This window comes from Anarrhichthys ocellatus, unplaced genomic scaffold (genome assembly GCF_004355925.1).
Source record: "Anarrhichthys ocellatus isolate YVR2014 unplaced genomic scaffold, GSC_Weel_1.0 scaffold42, whole genome shotgun sequence".
Classification (NCBI taxonomy): Eukaryota; Metazoa; Chordata; class Actinopteri; order Perciformes; family Anarhichadidae; genus Anarrhichthys; species Anarrhichthys ocellatus.
This window is the reverse complement of record NW_022280072.1, coordinates 96275-120832: the sequence shown is the minus strand read 5'-3', so window position 1 is coordinate 120832 and position 24558 is coordinate 96275. Positions and strand designations below refer to the sequence as shown.

The 24558-nt window shown below is 41.3% G+C and overlaps 1 protein-coding gene across 1 annotated transcript in view; it reads left to right on the top strand.

Moving 5' to 3' along the window:
- The window catches only part of hcn2b (hyperpolarization activated cyclic nucleotide-gated potassium channel 2b), a 44185-nt gene extending 20931 nt beyond the window's left edge, over positions 1–23254 (top strand). Inside the window, exons 5-8 of the mRNA XM_031868299.1 lie at positions 8979–9125; positions 10296–10536; positions 13988–14152; positions 18260–23254. Of these exons, the coding sequence (XP_031724159.1) occupies positions 8979–9125; positions 10296–10536; positions 13988–14152; positions 18260–19200 (1494 nt within the window). The 3' untranslated portion in view covers positions 19201–23254. The remainder of the gene's footprint in view (positions 1–8978; positions 9126–10295; positions 10537–13987; positions 14153–18259) is intronic.
- Positions 23255–24558: the final 1304 nt, after the last annotated feature.

Genomic DNA, 24558 nt, shown 5'->3' with positions numbered 1-24558 from the left:
GAAACTGAAAAAAGTTGCTGTACAAAAAAAATTGGAATTGGTTTCCAGTTGAACTATTTGACATTAATGCCATAAGTCTTAAGGACGTCCTCCTGCAGCGAGCTCGGAGACTAAAAAGAGGAAAAATTGAGAGAAAGGGCAAATGAGGTGCCGAGTCTTTGCTGGAGTCTCTGTTTTGTGTCAGTTACATGTCGCTGTACTCTGTCAGTGGTCTGACGTCTGCAGCAATCACTTCCTGCCATCAGTCTCATGTTCCTCTTCCTCCATGATGCACAGCAGTGAAATAATGAACAGAGTGGCAACTCCCTGCCAGGCTAGACTACAGCAACTCATCCAACATGCTGTCCCTCACCGGTGCTCCATGACTGTCTGTTCATTATTAACTAATGAAACTAACCATGCTGCACTGCAGATAACAAACTAGAGACGGAGCTATGGGTAGAAACTTGCCTTTCTGACCAAACGGATTCTTTGTCTAAGATAAAGTAAATGCTAGCAGCTGCATGGCCTTGTGTTGACATAACAGAGTAAACGGAAAGCGTCACGCTCAGTGTTGAGACAGAAATGTCACAATAGCTCCAGCACTAAGCTTCGTCTGCTGTCTGCATGAAGAGACCTCACCGGCCAAAGAGAGATGAGGATTTGAACCGTTTACTGCAGGATCAAGAGTTAGACAAAGCATGCTGGTATTCTTTCTGCTTTATCAGAGTAGACGCATGTTGTTTGGTTAGCGGCGTGTTTACAAGGTCTAGGAACAGCAATATAAATATAGACAAACACAGTAAACGTGGGATAAGAGAGGGAGATGCTAATGAGAGACTGTAAAGCAGTGATTCTGACTGTCAACGTTTTTATCATACAGTTGAATTGTCACTGTTTGCCTTCGCATTACAACTTTCAGTGAAGCTGGACTTTTCAACCATTTATCCATTATTTTTAGTTAATTATTAACCTGTTTGTTCATTAATTTTAGCTAATCATTTCAACTGTTTATCCAGTATACTTTAAGCTAATTATTTCAGTTATTTATTCATTACTTTCAATATATTATCTAGCCTGTTTATTCATCACTTTTAGCTAATTATTTCTCATCCATTACTTTCGCTAAGTACTGTTCTCAACTAACTTTTTACACCACGTATCATTACTTTAACCTAACTTTTAGGTAGCTATCTCTGCTAGCTTGCTAACTAGTTTTCATGCACTCTCCATATAAAAGTGTTACAGCTGACTCAGGCTGACGAGAGACACTGAGCACACTTAGTACAAAACTTAACGTATTGTAGCTGCTAGTCTCCTGGTTATTGTGACAAATTTATCTTTTGTAATCTTGTGTGGAAGGTTGTTATTTTCCTCCTAAACGCAGTATATGGATGTATGTATTTTTTATTAAACTGCAGAAGTACCCCTGGGATAGAAGTACCTCTGGTTGGGAATCTTTGTAGAGCATGTCCGTTCTCAACAAACATTTAAAGATGTGGAATATAATGAGGCTGGATTTTATGAGGGGCCACAGTGAGTGACATGTAAAGTCGTAGATGTGTGTCTCCCCAGACAGTATTACTATACAGGAAAAATGAGGCAGTGACAGCAGCTTAGCGTTCCCTTGTCATCCCCTCCTTCACGTTGCGGTGACCGGTGTCCACATCGCGTGTTGTTCCTCCCATCTCCATCCCTCCCCTGCTTCATATGTCCATTCGCCCTTGACTGTTGGGCAATACACCATCTGCCAGCGGACACAGCACATGGACGCAGGGCGTTAGCCATTATGTAACTCCACTCCGGCTCCTCCTCGCATATCACTTCTTCCCCTTCTCGAGCAAGCGTGTCCGAATTTTGGTGAGTGTAGGGAGATGTGACCCCTGAGGCCTCCGGTGATGAGCACTGATCCACTGGGTCTTGACACATTAAATGGTGGCTTGAACTGCAACTGCTCACTTCATAACCCAGATGACCATTGGGGCCTGACCTTTACTACCTGCGTCTCTCACACCTAAAAATATCTGATTTAATTTAAAGTGAGCTTTTTCTGGAGCTTTAAACCACATCTCATAGTTGACAGGGAGTCAAACACGGTTGAAAGCTCCAGAAATAGCGTGTAAGTGGAGCTTGAGTTACGATTTTTTTTGTACTATCTCCAGGGTCAAGTGTTTCACCCTCACCTAATATTTTAAGATTTTCAGAATATGAAGATTTATTGTTATTTATAATATGGTCATTGTTTGTATAAATATTAAAATCCAGGCAAAAATTGGTGCCGACTAGATCATGGACTCTAAGAAGTGGATGTAGTCACTGTGACGTCACTCATTGATTTGTGGACTGCCCTTCTGAAGCCTGAGGTTCGTCCATCGACATCTTGGCTTTTTGCGACCACAAAGTGACACAAGAGGGAGGAGTTAAGTCCAACCGAACACTGAATAAGGCATTTTCAGGGAACCAAACACATTACAGTTAACTTTAATGTATTGAAAACACACTGTGAAAGGGTTAAAGTTCTAGGACGAAAACACGGACAACAACCAGACCGATCAACGCCCTAAAGCGTACCCCGCTTTATGGTCTAAGTAAATAAATCAAGTGAGAAGTAGGGGCATTTTCTCATAGACTTCTATACAATCAGACTTCTTTTTGCAGCCAGAAGAGTTGCCCAAGTCTATAACACAGACTTTTTGTTAACAATTAAAGTTTCCATAGAGAGTAGCCACGATGACAGTAAACTGAACTTGTTCTGTAAAATCACTTTGAAATACAGATTTTCTGGACACCTCTCTGTTATTTCCCTTTTGTAGGCCCTTTCCACAATCCATCCAATCAAAAATGTGATTTGCATAAACCTTTAAGTAGTACTCTCATTCTACATTTTCTCCTTCATGTTTGGTCCATATGTACGAAGAGAAATCAAAATGTGATAAGTGCGCCTTATGAAGAGAGAAAGTGTCTCTGATATTAGAAATATTAGAAACACAGTGTGTGTGTGTGTGTGTGTGTGTGTGTGTCTCTGCTCTTCAGGCAGTGAGCTAAATGATACTGCTGAAGTCAACCAGGGTTTTATATACACAGACACAGACACACACAGACACACACAGACACACACACACACACACACACACACACTCACACACAGACACAGAGACACACACCCACACACAGACACAGATGCAGGACTTGTCACATCCCGAGCCATGATGTTCAGTGACATGGCCCATTAATGGGAGGGCCAATTCAATTTCTTCCTTCCCTCTGTGGCAGCTTACAGTGACAGCCATGCATCATGCTCGCTATCCACCAACTATGTCCCATAAAAAGAGCCTCCGTGCTGCCCCTCAGCTAAGTCGGCAGACCGAGAGGAACAGATTGGATTTCAGAAATGTAATGTGTTTGTTACTTTTACACAAGTAGCCTACTGCAGAGGGATCTAAGTCCAGTCTTATCTGCATCCTCAGCCACAAAGTTTGATTTAAAAAAAAAAAATGGACACTGCATTATTAATACAATATAGGAGGAAAACATCTGTGACATTGTGTTGAAAATGAGTGGAATACGGAAAATTTCAAGTTCAGGTTCTGAAAACTTGCCATCTTAGAGGGTAAATATTAGTTGTAGAAGTGTGTATCTGGCTATTAACATGTATTCGCTCATATGTACGTGTTCTTCAGTGTAACTTCCAGTTCACCCGTCATCCCAATGTGCCTCTTTGGAACATGACCATGTGGTGGATTTCCAAAATATATTTTCTTGATATTTCCCTCTCAAGAGAAATTGATGAATAATATAAAGCTTAACTGAAACTGTTACTCCAAATTTAGTAGGATGAGACACCCCAGTCAAAAACATAGTTTTTCATGCACTGGTCAACTTGATCAACATGTCTTCTTTTAGACGAAGAAAACATCCAAAATACATTATGTAGTATATGTCTATTTTACTACTTTGTCTATTAGCGCCGTAGAGTTCTCCTAAATTCCCTAAAAGTTAGTATTAGATTATGCCTCATTTGCATATTTAAACATAACATTTTAGAAAAAGTGTTTTACAAAATTATAATTGTCTAAACCTAAGTAACCAACTGGGGAAGTGATATCCATTAGTTACTGTTTGTACCCTATTCATCTGGGGTGTCTTCCTTTAATAAGTGAGCAGATTTATCTTGTGACTTGTCACTAACCTAAATCTAATGCTGGCAAAATCAGAAAGATAAATAAAACTCTGGTCCTTCAACAGACACTTTCAAAGAAGTGCGGGAACGAGAGAGAAAGAGAGAGATGTCACTGAATTCGGAGGCAGGAAACACTTATTAGGAGCCTCCCTGTTTATCCCCATGTTTGATTGAATGAGCTGGATACTCTGGGCGTCGACTGCATCTTTATTGTTACTGACACACTGCTAATGGGGAGTCATTTGTCAAGTTGAAGTTTGTTTCATTGAGTTAGTTAGGAATGCGTAGATTTTGGAGTATCCCCGCTTATGTTCTTTTCTTAACAATTTAAAGAGACAATTCAGATTGTTGTCTGGATTACGTGTTTACATTCACGATGTGTTAGAAACCTGCAAAGATGGCTGACGTTTACACCCTGTAAGGTTGTCATTGAGTGCTGCTGACGCTTTTCATGCTAAATGAACCACGGCAAACCGAGGCAATTAATCCAGACTGAATGAGACTGAGATTAGAATTGGTTTACATGAGAAGGAAAAGGATGCAGTTAATTGTTTTTGCAGATGTAATTTCATATTGTGGTTCATTAAAGTAAGTGATCCATCTGGATTTTCATTTAGTCGTGTGTAAGGCCATGCTGTGTGGTATGCATGCGTTTGTAGTATTTATTTGTGCAGTATATACATCACACTGGGGAACAGTCTGATACCGGCCAGTCATTGGGGAAAAAGTGCCCGAAAGAGACTTTCCTCACACAGCAGCTGGATTCTCACGATATCACAAGAATATGCGAAAACCCATCTTGTCATGCTTCAAGTCATGCGTTCACCTGCCAAGTATCATTCATTGACGGGTTTCTCAGATGGTTCTGTGTAATAAAGCAGGTTAGAAAGAGATAGGGAAGGGGGGAAACAAACAGTTTGTGGAACATTTGTGATAAAAAGTAGAAAGAGATTATATCAGATTTAGTCTAAATAGAAATGAAGTTTTCCTGAAAATAAAGAGAAATGTCGCTCTTTTCCACCAACGTTGCAATTCTTACACAACCCCAAGTTTTCTCTTCTGTAAAAAACACTCACAGCTTTATATTACGTAGAGAAAATCCTACTGTGTGGAAACAAATTGAATGATGTCCTATGTCCTACCATGACAACGTGCTGTATAAAGGATATTGTGATTTGCCGTGCGACCAGGGTCAAGCCTTCATTTTCGTCTCTGACCCATATGTCACCTTACAGCTCAACACAATGTAATTTCCTGTACAGGGAGCCACTCTATCCCATTCACGTGTCATTCAGTGTTACAATCAAGGTCAGCCCCCCCCCCGCTGGTCCTCCACACATGTGTGCCTCTTTAGAAAGCGTGATTGTCTGGTCAACACTCACAGGCAGGATCACGTCGCCACTCTAAATGATGAAAGAAGTGGATGTAGCATGTACACACAGAGACGGCTTAAGATCCCCACTAGGCTGTTCACACGTCTCAGTTAATACTGAAGTCTTTTTGAAGGTTTCTATTGGCCGTAGATATAGATGGGTGACAAATCAAAGGAAAAAACAGAATTATCTGTCTTTGTACAATATTGAGCCAACACAAGCCTCCAGTGATTGTTGAGTCGCTAAGAAATACTGGTGCCTACTAGAACCATATAGGGTTCTTCAGCTTTTCCCAGTAGGAGAACCGTTTTTGCTTCCAGGTAAGTAACCCTTTCAGAGAGTTCTTCCTAGAACTCAACATAAAGGTTTGTACCTGGACCCATCTGAGAAAGGTTCTACCCAGAACCCCTTTATGGTGTAATGGTTCCATCGAGAACCCTTCTAAAGGTGCCAACACGAACCCACCCAGGGGGTTATACCGAGAAACCTTTTATATTCCAATGGTTTCATCTAGAACCCACTCAGAGGGTTCTACCAAGAACTCTTTTATGGTCTGAGGGTTTCATATAGAACCCAACTCCAGGGGGTTCTACCAAGAAACGTTTTCATACTCCAAGTTTCATCTAGAACCACCCCTGGGTTCCTCTTGATGTGGTGCAGTGCAACCCACAACAATCATGGTTCACAATCACAGTTTTCGGGTGTTTGGGCTCGGAGGATATTTTAACACCCATGATGTCAACTATCCTTCCAAAAAGTGTTCTTTGGGTTCTTTATTTAACCCATGGTCTTGAAACAATGAAAAACCCTTTCTTCAAAAGAGGGTTCTTCAGAAGCAAATGGTTCTGGGTAGAACATCAGCCCTTCAGGAAGAACCCTTTTGGAACAGTTTTTTCTGAGGGTGTCTCCAAGTCTCTGTAAAATAGGATGTAAACACTTCCTTTTTCATCCCTATTGCCCACTCCTGGGTAAAGCATATGATTCACATCACTAGTCATCAAATGGTGGCCTGTATGGAGGCATCTGTTTGTTCCTCCACTGATTCATTCAGCTTTTTTTTGAAAATCTCCATATTTTCAGAGGCCTTTTCAGCCTTTTGACCATTTTTGAGTTTATCCAACTCATAATTGAAAGCAAAGTTTTGTTTTGTCATATTCCGTTTGTTTATTTTTCTTTCCCGTTATTCTTCAGTTGAGGTTAAAACAATGAAAGATTGACAGCTACGACAACGATAACTTCAAAGGTGGAAGAAAAACGAATTATAACTGCTGATTAATATAGACGCTAAACCACAGGTGAGCTGTAAACAACGACAGCTTTGCTTGACAGGGTGCAATCAATGTCTTTTTCACTGGCAGTAAGTGTTACTGAGCAAAACTTATCATGTCTGAGCTCTAAAGCTCTGAAGATTGGAGCTGCGTCCTGTTGTATCTCCTGGTGTGGTGTTGAACAAGGGAGGTTCTTCCTTGACCCTCTGCTTGAAATCCAGTACTCATCCAATTGACAGTTTATCCCTCAGAGGGATGACTCTGCTTAACACAGAGAGAGAGAGAGAGAGAGAGACCTTACGTAACATTTTAACTCCAACAACACAGTTTTGATCACTGTATTAAAACATATTTGAGTCCATGAACAGCTGATTCATTCACAATTCTCCTGCTTGTATGTTTTTTGTTGTTGTTGTTGTCCATTGAATTTTGGCTTCGTTATGGCTCCGCTCCGGCGCCAGCCGTGGCAGAGGCATCATGTTTTTTGAGTTGTCCGTTCATGTGAACACGATATCTCAGGAACACCTGGAGGGAATTTTTTTCTTTCTTCACCTGGACTCAAAGAGGCACTGACTAGATTCTGGTGCTCCAAGATCAAAGGTCGCGGTGACCTAAATGTCCCCGCCCCATTTTGTGAATGCAGTATCTCAGTCTTGAGGGAATTCTTCAAATTTTGCTTAAACGAACGTCCACTTGGACTCAAGGAGAGGTACTGATTCGATTTTGGTGGTCAAAGGTCAAGATCACTGTGACCTCATGTTCGTCCCATTCGCGTAAACGCGATATTTCAGGAAAGTCTTGAGGGAATTCATATGCTAAATATGACAATTTCACACAAATGTCCAATAAGATAAAATGATGTAGTGATGACATTTTGGACAGACATGGATATAGATTGCGACTTGACTGGGTTGAGGAGGCAAACAACCATGAGGCCGTAATTCTATTTTTTTCCGTGTACCAGTTGTTGCATCTTTCTGGGGCGTTAGCGCATTTGCTGTTGATATAACAGGAAGTAAACCGCTCTGTGCTAGTTTCAGGGGTCATCTTGTTGGCCTGTTGTTCTAAAACACAAGTTATGTGGCCATTTTTTTTCCACCCTCAGGATGCTTTTGTTGTGTAGCTTTAAGGGTGTGTTTTGCATTTACAGGAAGGTGGTGATGTGTGAAACCAACATACAATGTGCCATCTTCCTGGTGTGAATAAAACAAACCCGAAAGCCATTCCATGTGTGTACAGTGTAGGGGGAATAAAAGCAAGAGATTTATTTCTCAATTTACACCGTGCCATCATGCACTTCCACGTCACTGCAGAAGCTATACAGCAGATCCAGTGCCTGCTATCTTCAAAGGGAATCCAGGCATGAAATGTGTTTATGGAGCGTCATAAAGAGTTGAGAGAAGTGGACATTCGGTCTGCATTTGATGCAGATAAAACATAACGGTGGCAAATATGTGATGGTGTGAATCACTTGGGTGAGCAAACACAATCTGCTGCAGCCCAATGCCCTTTTCAGCTTTGGCTTTTTTTTCTCGCCACATAGTTACATATTCATCCGTTCTAACATAAATATCGAACATCTTCCTTTCTCAGAATAGTAACCAGAGTCCACAAATGCCCCACTCCTTGGAAGAGTTGTTTCATATATTTTACACATGAAAACACACAACAATAATACACATATTTTACCTTTGGAAAGCTTGATTATATGTTCTGTACCTGTCCCTTCAAAATAAAGCATTTGGTACACCAAAGTACGGAGAGAGAAAGAGACTCGCCGTGGTTAAGATGTACAGTAGCAGCGTCTTTCTTCTCTAAACACAGTAGAGCGTAATGAATCCTCAAGGGCTCAACAAAGCTGTCATGTTTCCTTAACAGCTTCATCACTTTCTTCCTCCCATAGCTAAGAGGTATGAATAGTTCACAGGATCTTCATGTTTGCAGAGCTGTACATCTCAATAACTGCACACATGAGCGCTACAGCTGAGAAGACAGGCTGAGAGGAAAGTGTTTTGTAGTATGAATGAGAAAAGAATGGCTTCCCCACAAGCTGCTGGTCACATAAACTTCTCAAACCTCTTCCCGTCACAATTATCTAAAGAGTTGCTGAATTCAGATTTCATCGATTTATGCTTCTTGTGTCTCCTCGTCTCTCTCACGCTTCTCTCCTTCCTCCAGTACAAACAAGTGGAGCAGTACATGTCGTTCCACAAACTACCGGCAGACTTCCGACAGAAAATCCATGACTACTACGAGCACAGATACCAGGGCAAGATGTTTGATGAAGAGAGCATCCTGGAGGAGCTTAATGAGCCTCTGCGCGAGGTATGAAAACACACAAGCAGCCACTATAAAGTGCTCATTCACCCCCAAAACACACACACACACACACACACCCACACACACACACACACACACACACACACACACACACACACTTCTCAAATCTCCACCGAGCAAGTGAACTGAACTGGAATTAATTCATTGTTCATCATGCTCAGCTAAGGTGCCCTTGTCTGAACAAAGAAGCCATCATTTCCAGACTTGTCTGTATTGACTCACTTATCAGCTGTTCTTAAAGAGTAACTGCACACTTAAACATGTTGTTTAAGCTATGAATTAAATGACATGACTGTACTGAGTCTTATCAGTGCTGGTGTTCAGTCGCCCTCTAACCAGACCCTCCCTTCTCGCCTCTCCACACATTACCACCGTGTAGCATTAGAATCACAGCACAGTGCAAGCTTCTCCTTTCTGAGAGCTGTAAATTAAGCCATCTGCACATGTGCGTTATGTTAGCTGAAGTGCACACCAGTTTTCACTGAGAAATAACTCGGTTTTTAGAGAGAGGAACAAATGGGTTTAAAGTAATTTTCACACTCTGTGTTCCCAACACTGTTTCCTGCCGTTTATAGTGAGCAAGGTCCTCTTGATTCAAGGACAGCTCAAAGTACCATTCAGGTAACAGAAAATGAAGAGACGAATGAGCAGTGCCAGGGTCACTCAAAGTAATTCATGAAAGTCTGCTCAGAAAATAGTGTTTTTGTTATCTGATTATCTAACCCTTTTATAACATTAAACATTGATCATTATGACTACGTATCAGGGCCATTGAAGGTAAATCTACCACTTAGATTTGCCTGTAAATGTTCACATGTAAATGTTATTTTTTTTACCTACAATGGCATGATGTTATAGATCAATTCCTTTTTCCAAATAACATTTTTTTCTAACTCATGTGTTGACTCTAAATCAACCGTGACATTTCTAGTTTTACAAGTCGCTCTTGCTGAAATGTCAATGCAGAACCCCCCCCCCCCAAAAACAAATAAAGCTAAATCTTCTCACCTATTTTCCACAACTGATTGTTCCTTCTGATGTTGGAATATTGATGCAGTGTAACTTGTTTTAGCAATGGTGCACTGCCGCATGGACTACAGATTGAGGCTTTTATAGTGACACGTGATCCACTGCTGTATTCCCGTTCAAATCTAGGAAATCGTCAACTTCAACTGCCGTAAGCTGGTGGCCACCATGCCGCTGTTTGCCAATGCCGATCCCAACTTTGTGACAGCGATGCTGACCAAACTGAGATTTGAAGTTTTCCAGCCTGCAGACTACATCATCAGAGAGGGCACCATCGGCAAGAAGATGTACTTCATCCAGCACGGGGTCGTCAGCGTCCTGACCAAAGGAAGCATCGGCATGAAGCTGATGGACGGCTCCTACTTTGGAGGTACGTCCCTGTCTTTGTCACCTCGGGAACATCAGTTACTGCTCTATTCTACTCTGTTCTGTTCTTAAATTCTACAGTTCTCTTTTGTTCCATTCTGTTCTCTTCCAGTCTTCTCTGTTCTGTTATATTCTTTTGTTCTATTCTGCTCTGTTCTGTTCTATTCCATCTAACAGAGTAGAATAGAATAGAAGTGAATAGAATAGGATAAAGCAGAAAATACAAAATACAGAAAATATAGTAGCAGCATCAAATACAACATTTATGTTATGTTACACATTCTACTCCATTCTATTCTTTCCTGTTCTGTTCATAACATAATAGAATAGGTCAGAACTGAATAAAATAGAACAGGAGGATAGAACAGAACTCTATTCTATTATATCCTGTACCAGAGTTTACTGGCAGTAATGTCGATGTACAGGCTACCCAGAGTTGCACATTCACATACACGTCGCACATCCAATTAGTAAGAGCTAATAAGCACAGCACAACGCAGAAGACGGGGGGCATTTGTAATGTCAAGTATAGATTTTTCAGAGCCGTCGCTGCCACCAAGGAGGAAATCAGAGGTCTCTCCTCTTACTCAGAAGTAGCAGTGGGCTTGGATTGGAGGACAATGTGGTTTAACCACCGCAGTGTGTGTTTGTGGTAGAATCTCTCAATTAGTAAGTAGACGGGGATGTCAGGCCAAACATATGACTTTGCTCCAACTTGTTTGCATAAGTGATTGGGAACATCAAGTCCCAGATGTATACATGTTGTAATATTTGCATTCTGTAACGTCACATGTATGTACCGGCTTGTACCACATTTTTGTACACATTTCTCATTGGCAAACTCCATTATTGTATTGATACATTTGGTAAGACAGAGGCAGAGCTTTGCAGACTGGATTTCATGGCTGTAAATGTAGCTGAGTCTGCAGCTTAGCCTTTGGCTCTTTTTTCTTTCAAAATTGCAATCTGGATGAACAATGCACACAACACTTTTCCAGCCACAGCCATCAGACACATCAGCATTTATTCAGTATAAATAACTGCTTGAAGCTAGATTGGATTTGTTGAAAATACTGGAAACTGAGTTTTGTTTTTTTTGCACATTCACCGCCGTGATTATCAGTCTGCACATGTTTGTGTTGCTGCTGTTGTGACTGGTGAGCTGCCAAAGCTTTCACAATATGTCGCCTCAAAGTCACTTTTATTTCTTTATATTAAAAAGATTTATCTCGATGATTACAGATAAAGAGCTTATATATTAACTGGTTAAATGAACCAGCATATATATTCAGAATCTAGAAGATTTGAATAAGGGAAATATCATGTTTATATTGGTACACAGGTTTCCCTGTGAACATATCAGGTATAAAAACTGAAGAAAAAAGTTGTGGATATTTTATTTTCTACGGATGGGAACAGGAAACAGCGCATCCCAGGCTAAAGGAAAAAGTTAAACTAGTCGTGACCCCAAATAGTGCTAATATTCACTCTACCCACCCAGGACTTCTCTGTATTTTTCATCATTTTTGAGGATGACATCTGCAAGGCTACAAATGGTCACCCAGTGGTTTGAACAGCTTTCTAATGCAGCCCCGGTGGTTTCATTAGAATATTATTCTCTCCCGCACATCCCCCTAATAATGCCAGCAACATGTAAATGCTTGTGTTATGTACTGTATAAGCTCAAAGTGACAATTTATGAAAGGTCTGGGGCTTGATGTGGATTCTGAGGAGAGATTTTCCACAACTCTTACTAAACTGGAATATCTATAATGCTTAAAACTTAAACTTCACTTCTCTAACATGACTGGGCGAAAGCTATGGAAGAAAGGAAACTCACAATAATGCCATTACTACATGACATTGTTCTGCCTAAAGGAGTTCATACAGTACATCACCCCACAGCTTTACCTCCATTACAGCAGCCGACCATGAGGATCACGCAGTAGAGCATCGATCCATCTATAAGCGTCGGCTATTAATCATTCATCTACAGAGGAGCTATAAATCCTTAATTAGATAGGCAGAAAACATGGTCACACTCAAGGTCGCACTTAAATAATCTCTGAATAAAAAGCAGCTGGTGAATGTACTGTATGTACAGTATCTGATTCAAAGAGACAGTGTAGTGTTTACATGCAAAAGAGGACACTAATAATATCTGGCAGTTGTCCTTTCATCATGGCTAATCTCACGATTTTTTTGCCCTTAAACTACATTTGGTAACTATAATAAAAACAACCTTTTTGTCATATTTGCTCTCACTGCTACTGGATCCTGACAGAAATACATGAGACGGATCTTCTGTGAAAAACTCTGATTCCTCTGCCTCCTTTAAGTGCCCCTCATGGCGTTTGCAAGATACTGCCGCTCCCAAAGGAAAACAACCAATCAGAGCCAAGGAGCCTCCAACGCAGCTGTCAATCACTCCCCGCGGAGCTTGTGAAGTTGGAGACTCCTCAGGGCTGATTGGTTGTTTTCCGTCGGGTGAGGTAGAATCTTGCAAATGCCATTAGGAGCTTCTGAAGGAGGCAGAGAAACCTGATTTCTCCACTGATTATCTGTCTCGTGTTCTACTGTCAGGATATAGCGACAGTTTGAGCAAAAATGACAAAAAGTCCTTTTTTATAAAAGTTACCAGCTGTAGCTTCAAAAGTATAGACATATTCGAAAATGCACTCATCTTCTTTGTTATCGGGATATAGATGAGAGGATTAATACAGCTCTGTACTGTAAATATGAATCTAGAGCCAGCAAATGGTTAGCTTAGCATAAAGAGTGCAAACAGGGAAACGGCCCGCTTGTTATCTAACTCTCGTCAAAAAAGCAAAGTAGCTTTTCTTCCTAAATTAAACTAGCTCGCTAATGAACACTTACAGAAACTTGTTATATTTGTACTACTGTTTAAAGACAAGCATAGGTTTGTGTGTCAGTGTGCAGCGCCCCGTTTGCAGCTGCACATGCTTAGGGGCTCAGTGTAGCGCCCCGATGCATATCCTTAATGGAGTCTCCTCCCGTTTCGTTATTTTTCTCCCTTTTCCCCCACAGAGAGTCAGAGGAGGTCGACCTTTCAGGCAGGAGAAAAGAGGAGGGCATACGGTTGTCAAGACAACAGTCAGCCCCAGCCGATAGAAGAAGAGGAGAGCTAGAGAGATAAAGATACTAAAGGGGAAGGGGAACAACTGAACGTAATGAAGCTTAGCTGCACATCTCCAAATATAGAGTGTGCTTCCTTCACACAGCTGTCTGTGCGTTGCACAGGGCTGGAGGAAACACTCCTGTCAGTGGGTCGTACTGGCTACACACACAACCATTCATTCTGACCACACATGTGCTCAACACATCTCTCCTTATATACGGTACCTCTGTTCTTTTCACTGTCGCCGTCTGACACCCAGGACTCTGTCGGTCTGTGAATCTGACCGTCTGCTGTCTGCTGTCTCTCACCTCACCAGAGATCTGTCTGCTGACCCGTGGCAGACGGACGGCCAGTGTGCGAGCGGACACCTACTGTCGCCTGTACTCTCTCTCTGTGGACAATTTCAACGAGGTCCTGGAGGAGTATCCCATGATGAGGAGGGCCTTTGAGACGGTTGCCATTGACAGATTGGACAGGATAGGTAAGACTGCCATCTGGTTTGTTAAACTGGTGGTTACTTTTATTTTGTTTCTGTGAAGTGAATGAAGTGTGTTTCGTTGATCAGCGAGGTAAAATGACTGATGTCTGACTGGAGCCTGGTGGCTTTGAGGACAGCATATTAATTGTATGTTTTTTTTTTTTACATTAATAAATCATAATAATTGTCCAAATCGTCTTTACATCCAGACCTAATTTATGGGTGATTTAGTCACGGATAATTGGCATTACGACTCCCCGATGAAAGCCACAGGTACGGCGTCTTGTCTTCATAAGCACATGAGTCATTCATAAGATGAATTGAAGCATAAGGAAAATGTATTCATCCATTCAACTCGATGTCTCTGTCAAAACACTGTGTTATCTGACAGCTGTGATTCTCTGAATGAATGATCCGAAGGAGGACGACGTGTGCGGTGGAGGAAAAGGAAGTCAATGGGGAAAATGATTCATGGCTGTGAATCATTTTATTATCTAGCGTCTTGATCGGTCGTGGAAATTGAATGCTTCCAGTGGATATTTGCCATTTTGAAAACAGTTATTTAACATGTGTGACACTTGTTAATTACCTGGCAGATACCGCTGAGCAGTATGATTTGTTTTGTGCCTCTCTACTCTCTCTAGATTCATTTACTGATTTGTTTTACTTGCACGCAAACATGCAGAGAGACTGCTTTGTCTAAGCCTTGGGATCCCCTTGTTAACGAGTAAACACAAACATGTTATTTTTCTCCCCCCCCCCCCCCCCCCCGAGGTCAGAAATGCTGCCAATGTCGCATCTCCCCCGGCACATGACCACACTTCACAAAGTTGACAAAAGCCCTGCATCTGCCACCTGCCAGCTGTTGCCATAGCAGCCAGATTCCACACATGAGCAGGATTCAGTCAGCAGGCTCACATATTTGGGGGGCGGGGGGGGGGGAGACTAACGTGTCTGCTTCAGGACCAAACCACCGACCAAATATTCCCACTCCGGCTCCATGTGCGCTTGATGAATGTTATAATAATGTGTTCTTTTGTTGGTCAACAGTGTTTGTAAAAAACAAAAAGACATCTGGATCGTACACACTGAGGGCGATCAGAGCCCAAGAATATGAAATATAAAATACAGACTCGCAAATAGTGACAACAGCTTTGATCCTGTCAAGCGTAAAGAGAGACGTTGGATGCATCTCCATAAGGTGCTTATTTTAAAATCTCAATCTTCATTTGAAAACATCAATGAAATGTTTTAGTTCCATCACATTTAAGATTTCTGTTGTTGAGCTTATGTGACCAGGAGTGCTTGTTTAGGACCAGTTCAGCCTGACGTACCATAATGACTTGTGTTCTATCTATTTCTATAGAAACAGTCTCTGACCTGTGAGCCGTTCCTACATAGAGATGGATTATCCATCGTCCATTGTGTTCGTACCCTTATTAATGCATCACATTGTAAACACACGTGTGACATAAGATCAGCAGAACAAGATTCAAGGGGTGATGGTGGTGTTCATTTATTATGAATAGCAGGCTCTGTACTGAGCCCCCATCAAATGCAGGTACAATTGTCGAAAACGCACACCAGAAAGATAAGTTTAGTAAGATTAACATATGATTGGACAAAGCTACACTTACTCGCAGCTGCTCTATAAAAGCAACGCTATTGGCCGTAGAAACTTATACACTTTGATCGACAGTCGAAGTTCACCAAATTCTAGCCAATAACCATAAACAAATTACGCACACGCACACAAACATGCCTTTACCAGCTCTCGTTTCAATTTCGCCTGAAGGAGCAGCTCAGTGCGAGCGTAGCGAGAGAGTGACGGTGGGTTCGCTCAGGCAGCAGAGAAGAAATTAGCAGTAAAGTTTTTTAGTGGAAGTCGATGTACAGTGAAGGTTTCAGTTTGTCCTTGAATAAACACTACAGCTCCCCAAGAGCCAAGTTCAGTTCCCATGTCTTGCTTCAAAACATTACAACGGGGAATATTTTTTTCTGTTTCTTTGTTGTCCAAGGCTAAATATTTTCTGTATAATTTGACAGTATATTTTTGCTCTTAGGTGGGCCCGTTCATGTACGCCCATGCTTGTGTACTGTACCTTTCTACCCCCCCCCCCCCAAAAAAAAAAAAGAATAGGGCCCCCCAAAAGCCACGCTGTAATTCAAACACGGGAATTTACCATGAATGTTTTTTCAGTAAATATATTGAACATTGAATGACAACAGTCTTTCCATTAAGATGTCCAGATGATTAAAATGTTATTCCTTAATTTAGCGCATTGATTTCAAAAGTGGCAGACAAAATAAAAAAAAAAACTAGAATGATTAGGCACAACTGATGCGAAAGAGGCAGGCGCCCCCCCCCCCCCAAGATGGACCCAAGACTGGGTTGGTGCTACCTCTGTACCTGTTTCTCGCTTGCTCAGGAGGAAGTGTACTTAAAAACCACAAATATCTACGAATACGACCTAAAGGTGCTCCTTGAGGAAGAACTCTCTCAACCTTATACCCAGGCTTTTCCATGCTGCAGGACAGCGAATGGGTATTCTTCTGCCTCCTCGCTCTAAACCCTGAGAGGCGACATCGTCATCAAGCCTCAACTGTCTGTGTTCGGTCCACAGATGGAACTCATGCAGCATGTCAGGAGGGCGCAGGAGTCACCACAGTCTGGATCTGCCTCCTCCCGTCCTTCTCCTTCTGGCCAGGCTTCAAACTGTGTGAGAGAGGGACGAGTTCATCACCCGCCTTTTTTGACCTCTTTGCTACGCGGATATCACTCAGGCTGTTGTGCTGACTAATGCTGTGTTCAATGTGTTCAAGACAAAGACTCAAGGCCACTCGAATGGAGCGATGCGAAAATGCGAAATTTGCCTGACGCTGTGTCTTTAAAGCCTATCAGCGTTGAGATGCCTTTACTGTCATCGATGACGTTCTGCCGTTGTGGAATCAGGAGTGTTGATGGAGCCGCTACAATGTTAGCATAGCCCTGCACCGATCGATCGGAGCTCCACTGGGAAAACAAATATTTTAAGTTGTTTACTTTTCATCATCTGAACCTCAGCGGGAATACGGAAGGGCAACCCATCTGATTCAACGTTCTTCTTTTCTTTTTAACTGATTGAAGGACACAGCTGACATGTCGAGGGTGTGTTTGCCTCAACTTGCCACTAGTTAACTCCTCATCACACGTCAAAGAAATGGATTCCCTGGTGAGACAGAATCATTCACCAAATAGGCGTCCTTCTCTCTTTTCATCAAGAGGGGATGTGTCTCCGTTTACCTCCTCCATCACCCTTTCCTGGTCATTACGTCAGAGAGGAAGAACTTGTAAGTTTAACTCGCAGCAGGTTTCAGACGCAGCAGTCCTCTAACACACTCATCTTATTTACCTGACAGCGTTGAGAGCCCAGGGGGTTTGAACCTCACCGCTTTGTGACGCACACTCTGTTTTCTTTCTCCGCCACAGCCGTGATGAACCATGAGAGATTAGATAGGATGATTCTCTCTCACACACTTCCCTGCTGGGACGTCTCTAGCCACCATTACCTCGCCTGGCTAAAGACGTGCAACATGCTTTTTCCAGGACTAAGTGGATTTTCAATCCAATTTTCAGCCCAATTGGTGACATTACTTCAGAGGGCTTTTGCAATCTGTACAACATACATCATCTCCTCTAGACTATCAGAGAGTGCATCATCTAATCACAGAGGTAGTACACCCATAGAGGCATAAATAAAGAAATGGTTCGGCAGCAGACATGCTCTCTCGCATTGTCAGAACTAACTCTGCAAAAACTCTTTCCTCATATCAGGGAGTCGGTGCAAAATATAATGTATTTCTCTCTCTATATGTGTGTGTGTGTGTGTGTGTGTGTGTGTGTTTGTCAGTGATGGATTCTGTGCATGGAGAAGATGTCAGATAGTTCCATACATAGGCTACACTATCCACCGTAGCCAGGAATAGAATAAAGGATGACGGTAAACAGTGAAACTGTTATTTCTGTGTCTAGTAAGAATTGAATGAGAATAAAAGAAGGAAGGATAATACTATGGGACCAAACTTTGCTTGTAAAACTTTGGCTGTTTTTCTGTCTCCTTGTCATTGCAGGCAAGAAAAACTCAATCCTGATGCACAAAGTTCAGCATGATCTGAACTCGGGTGTTTTCAACAACCACGAGAACGAGATGATCCAGGAGATAGTTAAATATGATCGGGAGATGGTTCAGCAAGTTGATGTGCCGCGACCGAGGGCCATGTCCGTGTCATCTCCTCTCCACGGTGGGATCTTTAATTCTCCAGGTTCCTCCACCCTTCCCCAGAATTCAGCAATTGGCACTCTGCAGCAGGCCGTAGCCATGAACTTTTGTGCCCCCATGCAAGGGAACTCGATGGGAGCGGGGAACCTGCAGTCCCCCAGGATGGTGAGGAGATTCCAGGTGATGGAGAGTGTGTCCAGCCCACTGCAGTCTCAGTTCCTTGCTTCTGGTGCCTTTGCTCCCGTCCTGTCCAGCCCTCCTGTCCAGAGTCCGCTGGCACTTGGAGGACGGTCTTTCCAGTATGGATCCGGTGCCCTGGCTGGTCCCACCTCAGGCTCCCAGCTTTCTCTAGCCCAGCAGCACATGGCCAGCCCTGCACACCGGCCCAGCACACATAAGAGTACTCACTCCTTGCAAATGAGCAGTTTGAGCCAAGACGCCAGGGCACTGTCAGCCTCTCAGCCCTCACTGCCTCATGAGGGGGCGCAACCAGGTGCCCCTAGTCCCCCCCAGTCTACACGAGTCTCCTCCACTTCCATTGGACCCCCTCAGACCCCATTAGGTCACACAGGCTCCCGGAGCGCTATACCACATAGGGTGGTACTGCCCCATCAGATGTCTGTTGGGTCCCTGCCTGGTCCTGTGCAGGGTTTTGGGGCTGGTGCAGGGCTGGGAGAAGGTGGTGCAGGAACAGGTCTGGGGGACTCGGGACTACCCAAGAAAGACTCTATAGTGAGCCTTCCTGAGACAGACAACATCAAAATCAGATCCAGGCTATCCTCAAACTTGTGATCTTAATTAAACTCCTGTGGGGGAGTGACTCAGCGAGGGGCTTGACTGCAGGAACACGGGGGGGATTTCTGCTCTTTCTCCTAAAGTTCCTCTTCTCTCTCCACTCCAGTTTGACTATCCAAATGTATGAACGCTGAGTGAGTGACAGCAGGGAGAAGACTGTTCTCACATAAAGTCTGTATGGTGACTTTTGAAACTGCAGCATTGAGATGTTTCTACTCACAGGAATAGTAGTTGCACAGTAGTGGTAAAGTAGCATCTCCAACTCCTTTATTTACTGTGTTTTAGTCAACAACATATGGGTATATCTATAACTCATCAACCCTGTTTCCAGTAGCAAAAGGCAGCAGTTTTCAGCAAGAAAAGCCCCCTTAAACCCCATGATGTGAGACCTGCACATTTAGCAAGCCAAAGAAACAGATATTCTTTGGTTGGTGTCGACTAAACCAGATCTAAAAGACGAGTAAATACATAGAAATAGGTGACCAGAGAGTCGGCTCCAGTTGGATTGTAGAGTTGCTCGTGTCTGCTGGATGTGTAAGTAGCCGTTTCTTTGGTAACTCGTCTGCCACAACAACTTGATGAAGTAATTATATGTCGGGGCTGTCAGCTTGTGTTTTGTTTACGTTGCCCCAAGTGGCCAAAAACTAATTAATGCAGCTTCAAGATTCAGGAGTTAATAACAAGATCCAATAAAAGTATACCTGACGAAAAGACACTTCTACTCAACAGCAGATGTGGTGTCTGAATTAAGGGGTTTAGTCATGCGAGTAGTAACATCCGACACTTTGTGAAAAGTATTCTGTTGTATCTTTAGAAATTATAATTCACTGCCAGGTAATTACTAAAGAATTTTGTACGACTCAAAAAATATAAATCCATTCAAACTCACAAAATCAAAATCATTTATAAATGCATTCTTTTCTAACCCAGAATCCCACATTTCTTGTAGCAGCAGTTTGGGCAACGTGTCACTATGCCAAAAAGTCACACAGATGAGGAAACTTCACCTTAATGTAAACGCTGCAGCTTTCATCAACAGCCGAGGTACCTTGCAGGATGTATATTGCTGTGTGCCTCTGTCATCAATGCCTCGATAAGAGTCCATCGGATACCGCTGGTTTGTGTCCAAAAGCGTTGTAAAAAAGGGAACCTTTTCTCCCGGACATGTCGTTCCATTCACCTCGTCTCATTAATGCCTGCACCATTACTGGGTAATGAGAGTGGGAATTGGAATCCCTCGGGTCTGTTTGGGACTATTAATATTCTCCTTCGATTGGATTTCATTATTCATTGCCAGTGATGAGTTCCTCCTCCGTGATCGTTTTGCATTTTAATGTTTTACTTTCAGTTCCTGCGTTGTTATCCACCTTGAGAGTTCTGGATGGGACAGAGTTGAAGGTTTGTAAGTATTTTTATACAGTGTTTTTGAGGTCTGTTGTGTTTTTGTTTCATGCCCCGTGGAACCTATTTGGATCCTCGGAAATAATTAGCATAGAGGCTCGTTATGAGAATAGTGTTTTACTGAACTTCACGTTGTGTCGTGGAGTTTACTCTCTTAGGACAAGAAATGCATTTAGTGACAAACTAAGTATGTAGACATTTTTTACTTCATTAGAAGGCCCACAATACAGGAAGACAGGATGAAATGCGGCAGTAGCTAAACCTTAATCACAAGCAGATAATAATAACTCAAGTGCAATGATCCTTAACAACCACACCATTTCAATAAATGCTGACGAATGAACAGAGTGAAACCAAAGTTACATTTTTTGTATGCAAGTGTTTCAAAATGTCAAGATGTGAATGACTTGTCAGCGACTGATTCATCCTCACTAACTCAACGTACCAATCAGAGAGTAGTACACTAAACATATTCAGTCATATTTTACAGCAATAGTTGTTTAATAAAAGAGTAAGATGAAGTACTGTTGTATCCTTGAGGTGTTGATGGAGCTGCAATATTTGACCTTTGGATTCAATATTTGACCTTTGGATTCATTTTGTCTATTAGTTTGAAGTCTTTTAGGAAGAACTTAAACAGATGTTCAATTTATATCTGCGCTCTTTGCTTACAATGACTTGAGTGACATGGTTGTTATTTCTGTGTGTAGACGTCATGTAAACCAGACTATTTATTTATTTAGCCTAGTTTACTGTAACTGTAGACATACGGAAAATGTTTGAAAATGGAATATCTTTTTAATCTTTGACGAAATGCATATTTATCATCTGGTTTGAACAGATATTACTTGATCATATAATTAAAGCAGAACAAAACAGTTTGCATTACAACAGATGTATCACTTCTTTTCCTACAGTCGCTCACAGTACCGCCCACCGTCTGTATAATCCTGTGCCAGTTGCTGTGAGATCTGCATGGTTTTTTTTCTATTGTGTATGTTTTATTTGTTTATTTAGTAATCTAATCTCATACTCCAGTCCATTTGCAAGTCTTGGTGCTTTGACCAACGCTGCTTTCTGACTTTTTCCCCTTTTTATGTCTAATTAGCATGTTGCCCAAAACTCTGTAAATGCACTTTTCTCTCTTTTTGCGACTTTACAAACATATTTAGTGTTATGTAAATGTTACAACACCGCAGCTGTTTAACATTCTTAGTACACCTTCCATGCTTTGGGAGGGATGGCGTCTGTACCACACGCACACACACACACATGCGGAAGCAACAACATCCACTGAAGTATTTGTGTTTGCCAAGTTGTGAACTTTCAAAATGCTTTTTTTCAAAGATTTTCTTCATGGATCCTAATTTTTCCTGTTGCCAATGCTACAGCTTCTCCAGAGTTCAAACTTTATTCCATCCCAACGTGTCTTTGGGTTCATCAGTGACGGTAAAGCACAGAGATTCAGAGCGTAAGGGCTGCTCATTTGGATTGAGCAAAGATGTGATTTTTGGTCTCTAACTCACACAAGTGCATTCATGCAGATGAATTCTCTCTTACTGACAAATAACGACACGTACAGAAACACTGAAAAGACAGATTTTTTTTTTAATACTAGTTGTTTCTGTATTTAAAAACAGCGATCATTCGGAACTAGTTTGTCATGTCCTTTACATCCCTGCTTTTTGTTGGCCGAACTCTTTCTTGCTTTCTTCATCAGATCCCAGACCCGTAAGTGACATTCAATAATACAGTGACCGAGTACAAAGCTAACAACAATTCCAAAACCAAATCATACCGAAGCACTACAGGCAAGATAATGTACACTGAGGTCTTTAACGGTAATCATGATTTCCCTTGAATCAAACGGGCAATCTCAGGCAGTCGCTGTTTGTGCAATCAGACGATAACTGTGCAGTAGATGAGTTTCTGCGTGAAGGATCAGATTTTCTTTTACTGAGCCACGCTACCGTCGTCACATCCCATTACATGTATTGTGCATACCTGGTGCCTAGCATATATACTGTAGTCTCCGCATACATGGACAATATTCTTTGTGTATGTGGCTGTAAAAAATGAAAGCAAGCTCCTCACAATACAAACATCGCTCTCACTTAAATGAGTTAGCATATTGGAAAAGCAGAAAAAGATCATGGTAATTTTGCATATTCTTGATAGAAGCAAAACCTCTTAATGCAATAAAGGAACGTGATGGTGAATGTCTCTGCTTTCTGTTAGTCATGACATGATGTGTCAAAGTTATGATGGCCTCTGAATCTTTGTTATTGATTGTTTACATTTAATATCATCTGATTATCTGCCTGATTATCAATATAAGAAATACCCTTCAAATGCAGTAAAAGATTGCAATATTACTTGTGTGGTACATTGGATTCATATGTTGAGTGTTTAAATGCTTTGATTATGAAATGTGACATTTTTCAAAGCCTTCGTATGGGTAGTTGTTCATATTTTAGAATGCAACTGGTTATATCTTAATAAAAAAGCCTTTAAAAACGTCTTAATGTTATTGTATTGTATGGCATAAAAAATCAAAAGAAAATCCATAATATAGTATAGCGTCATAATAAAGTATGCCATATAATGTAATTAAAAAACTATTTTATGACTTGTTTTTGCTAGGGCATACAGTGCTATGATTTGTAAATTGTCTTTCATGACATGCCATGACTTTTTTAAATGTTTATGGCAAAAAGTGCTACGACTTTAAAAAAAACGTATTTATGACATACATATGACATTTCAATAACATCCCATGAAGTCTTTAAAAAGTCATATTTTAGTAAGCCATAAAAATCATAGTGTAGTAAGTCCTTAAAATGTAATAGTATAGTATGTCCAAATAAAGACATAGTATGCAAAGTAAAAATGTTAACAAATAAGAAATCATAATATAGCATGTTATCATAAGTCAGTCATAGTATGCCATAAAACAAATTGTAAGTTATGAAAAGGTCAGAAATAGTCAAAGGATAGTACGTCATTAAAAGTAATTAAAAAGACAAAGTACAGTACGGCGAAAAATAAAAAAGGTCATAGTATAGTTTCCATACTATGACCTTTTTTGACATAGTATAGTAACTATGACTTCTTAAGACTTTCTTCGACATACTATACTATGACTTCTTTCGACATAGTATGTCGAAAGAAGTATATTGAAAAAAGTCATAGTATGGTATGTTTTTTTAAAGTTATAGTATAGTACTATATGTCAAAAAAGTCATAGACTATATAATAATTATAACTATGCAGTAAAGGAAACACTTTTCTCTTTGAATTGATTACAAATGACAGCCAAAACCTCAAGATAGAGATTTAAACAAATAGTTGTTTTTTTTCTTTAATATCTGGCTTAGTTTTAATGATCAAATAGTAATCAAATAATCGACAAGTCCGCTGATAAGGCATTCCAAGAGTGCTATTTTGTCTAAGTTGCAGGTCAGGCTGCAGACACAGCTGGGACTGATGTCTCAAAAGGAGAAACTGGAAATACATCAAACGCCTGTTGAGTGAGACGCCATCAAAAGGCTTAAATGCAGATGGCGCTCTTTATTTAGTACTTTCTGGATATAACTTAATGGCTATTTCACCACAGTAAAAGTTCAAAGCTTGACAGAGCTATACATCTCCTCCGAATAAATAATCAAAAGAAATATTTTATAATTTTTTTAAATATTTTAAAGAAACGCATATTTTATAGATTTAAACATCTAAAGGGAGGCCCTCTTTAAAAAACAACACTTCGACACCTTTCTTCTAATCATGTCCAGTTCACTGAAGCAGCGCTGCATCAGGCACCAGATGTGTGTGCACTGTGTGTGTTTGATGGTTGTTAATCAACCCATCACTACCTGTCAGTCAGAATAAAGATCAAACAAAGGAAACTCACACACACACACACACACACACACACACACACACACACACACACAC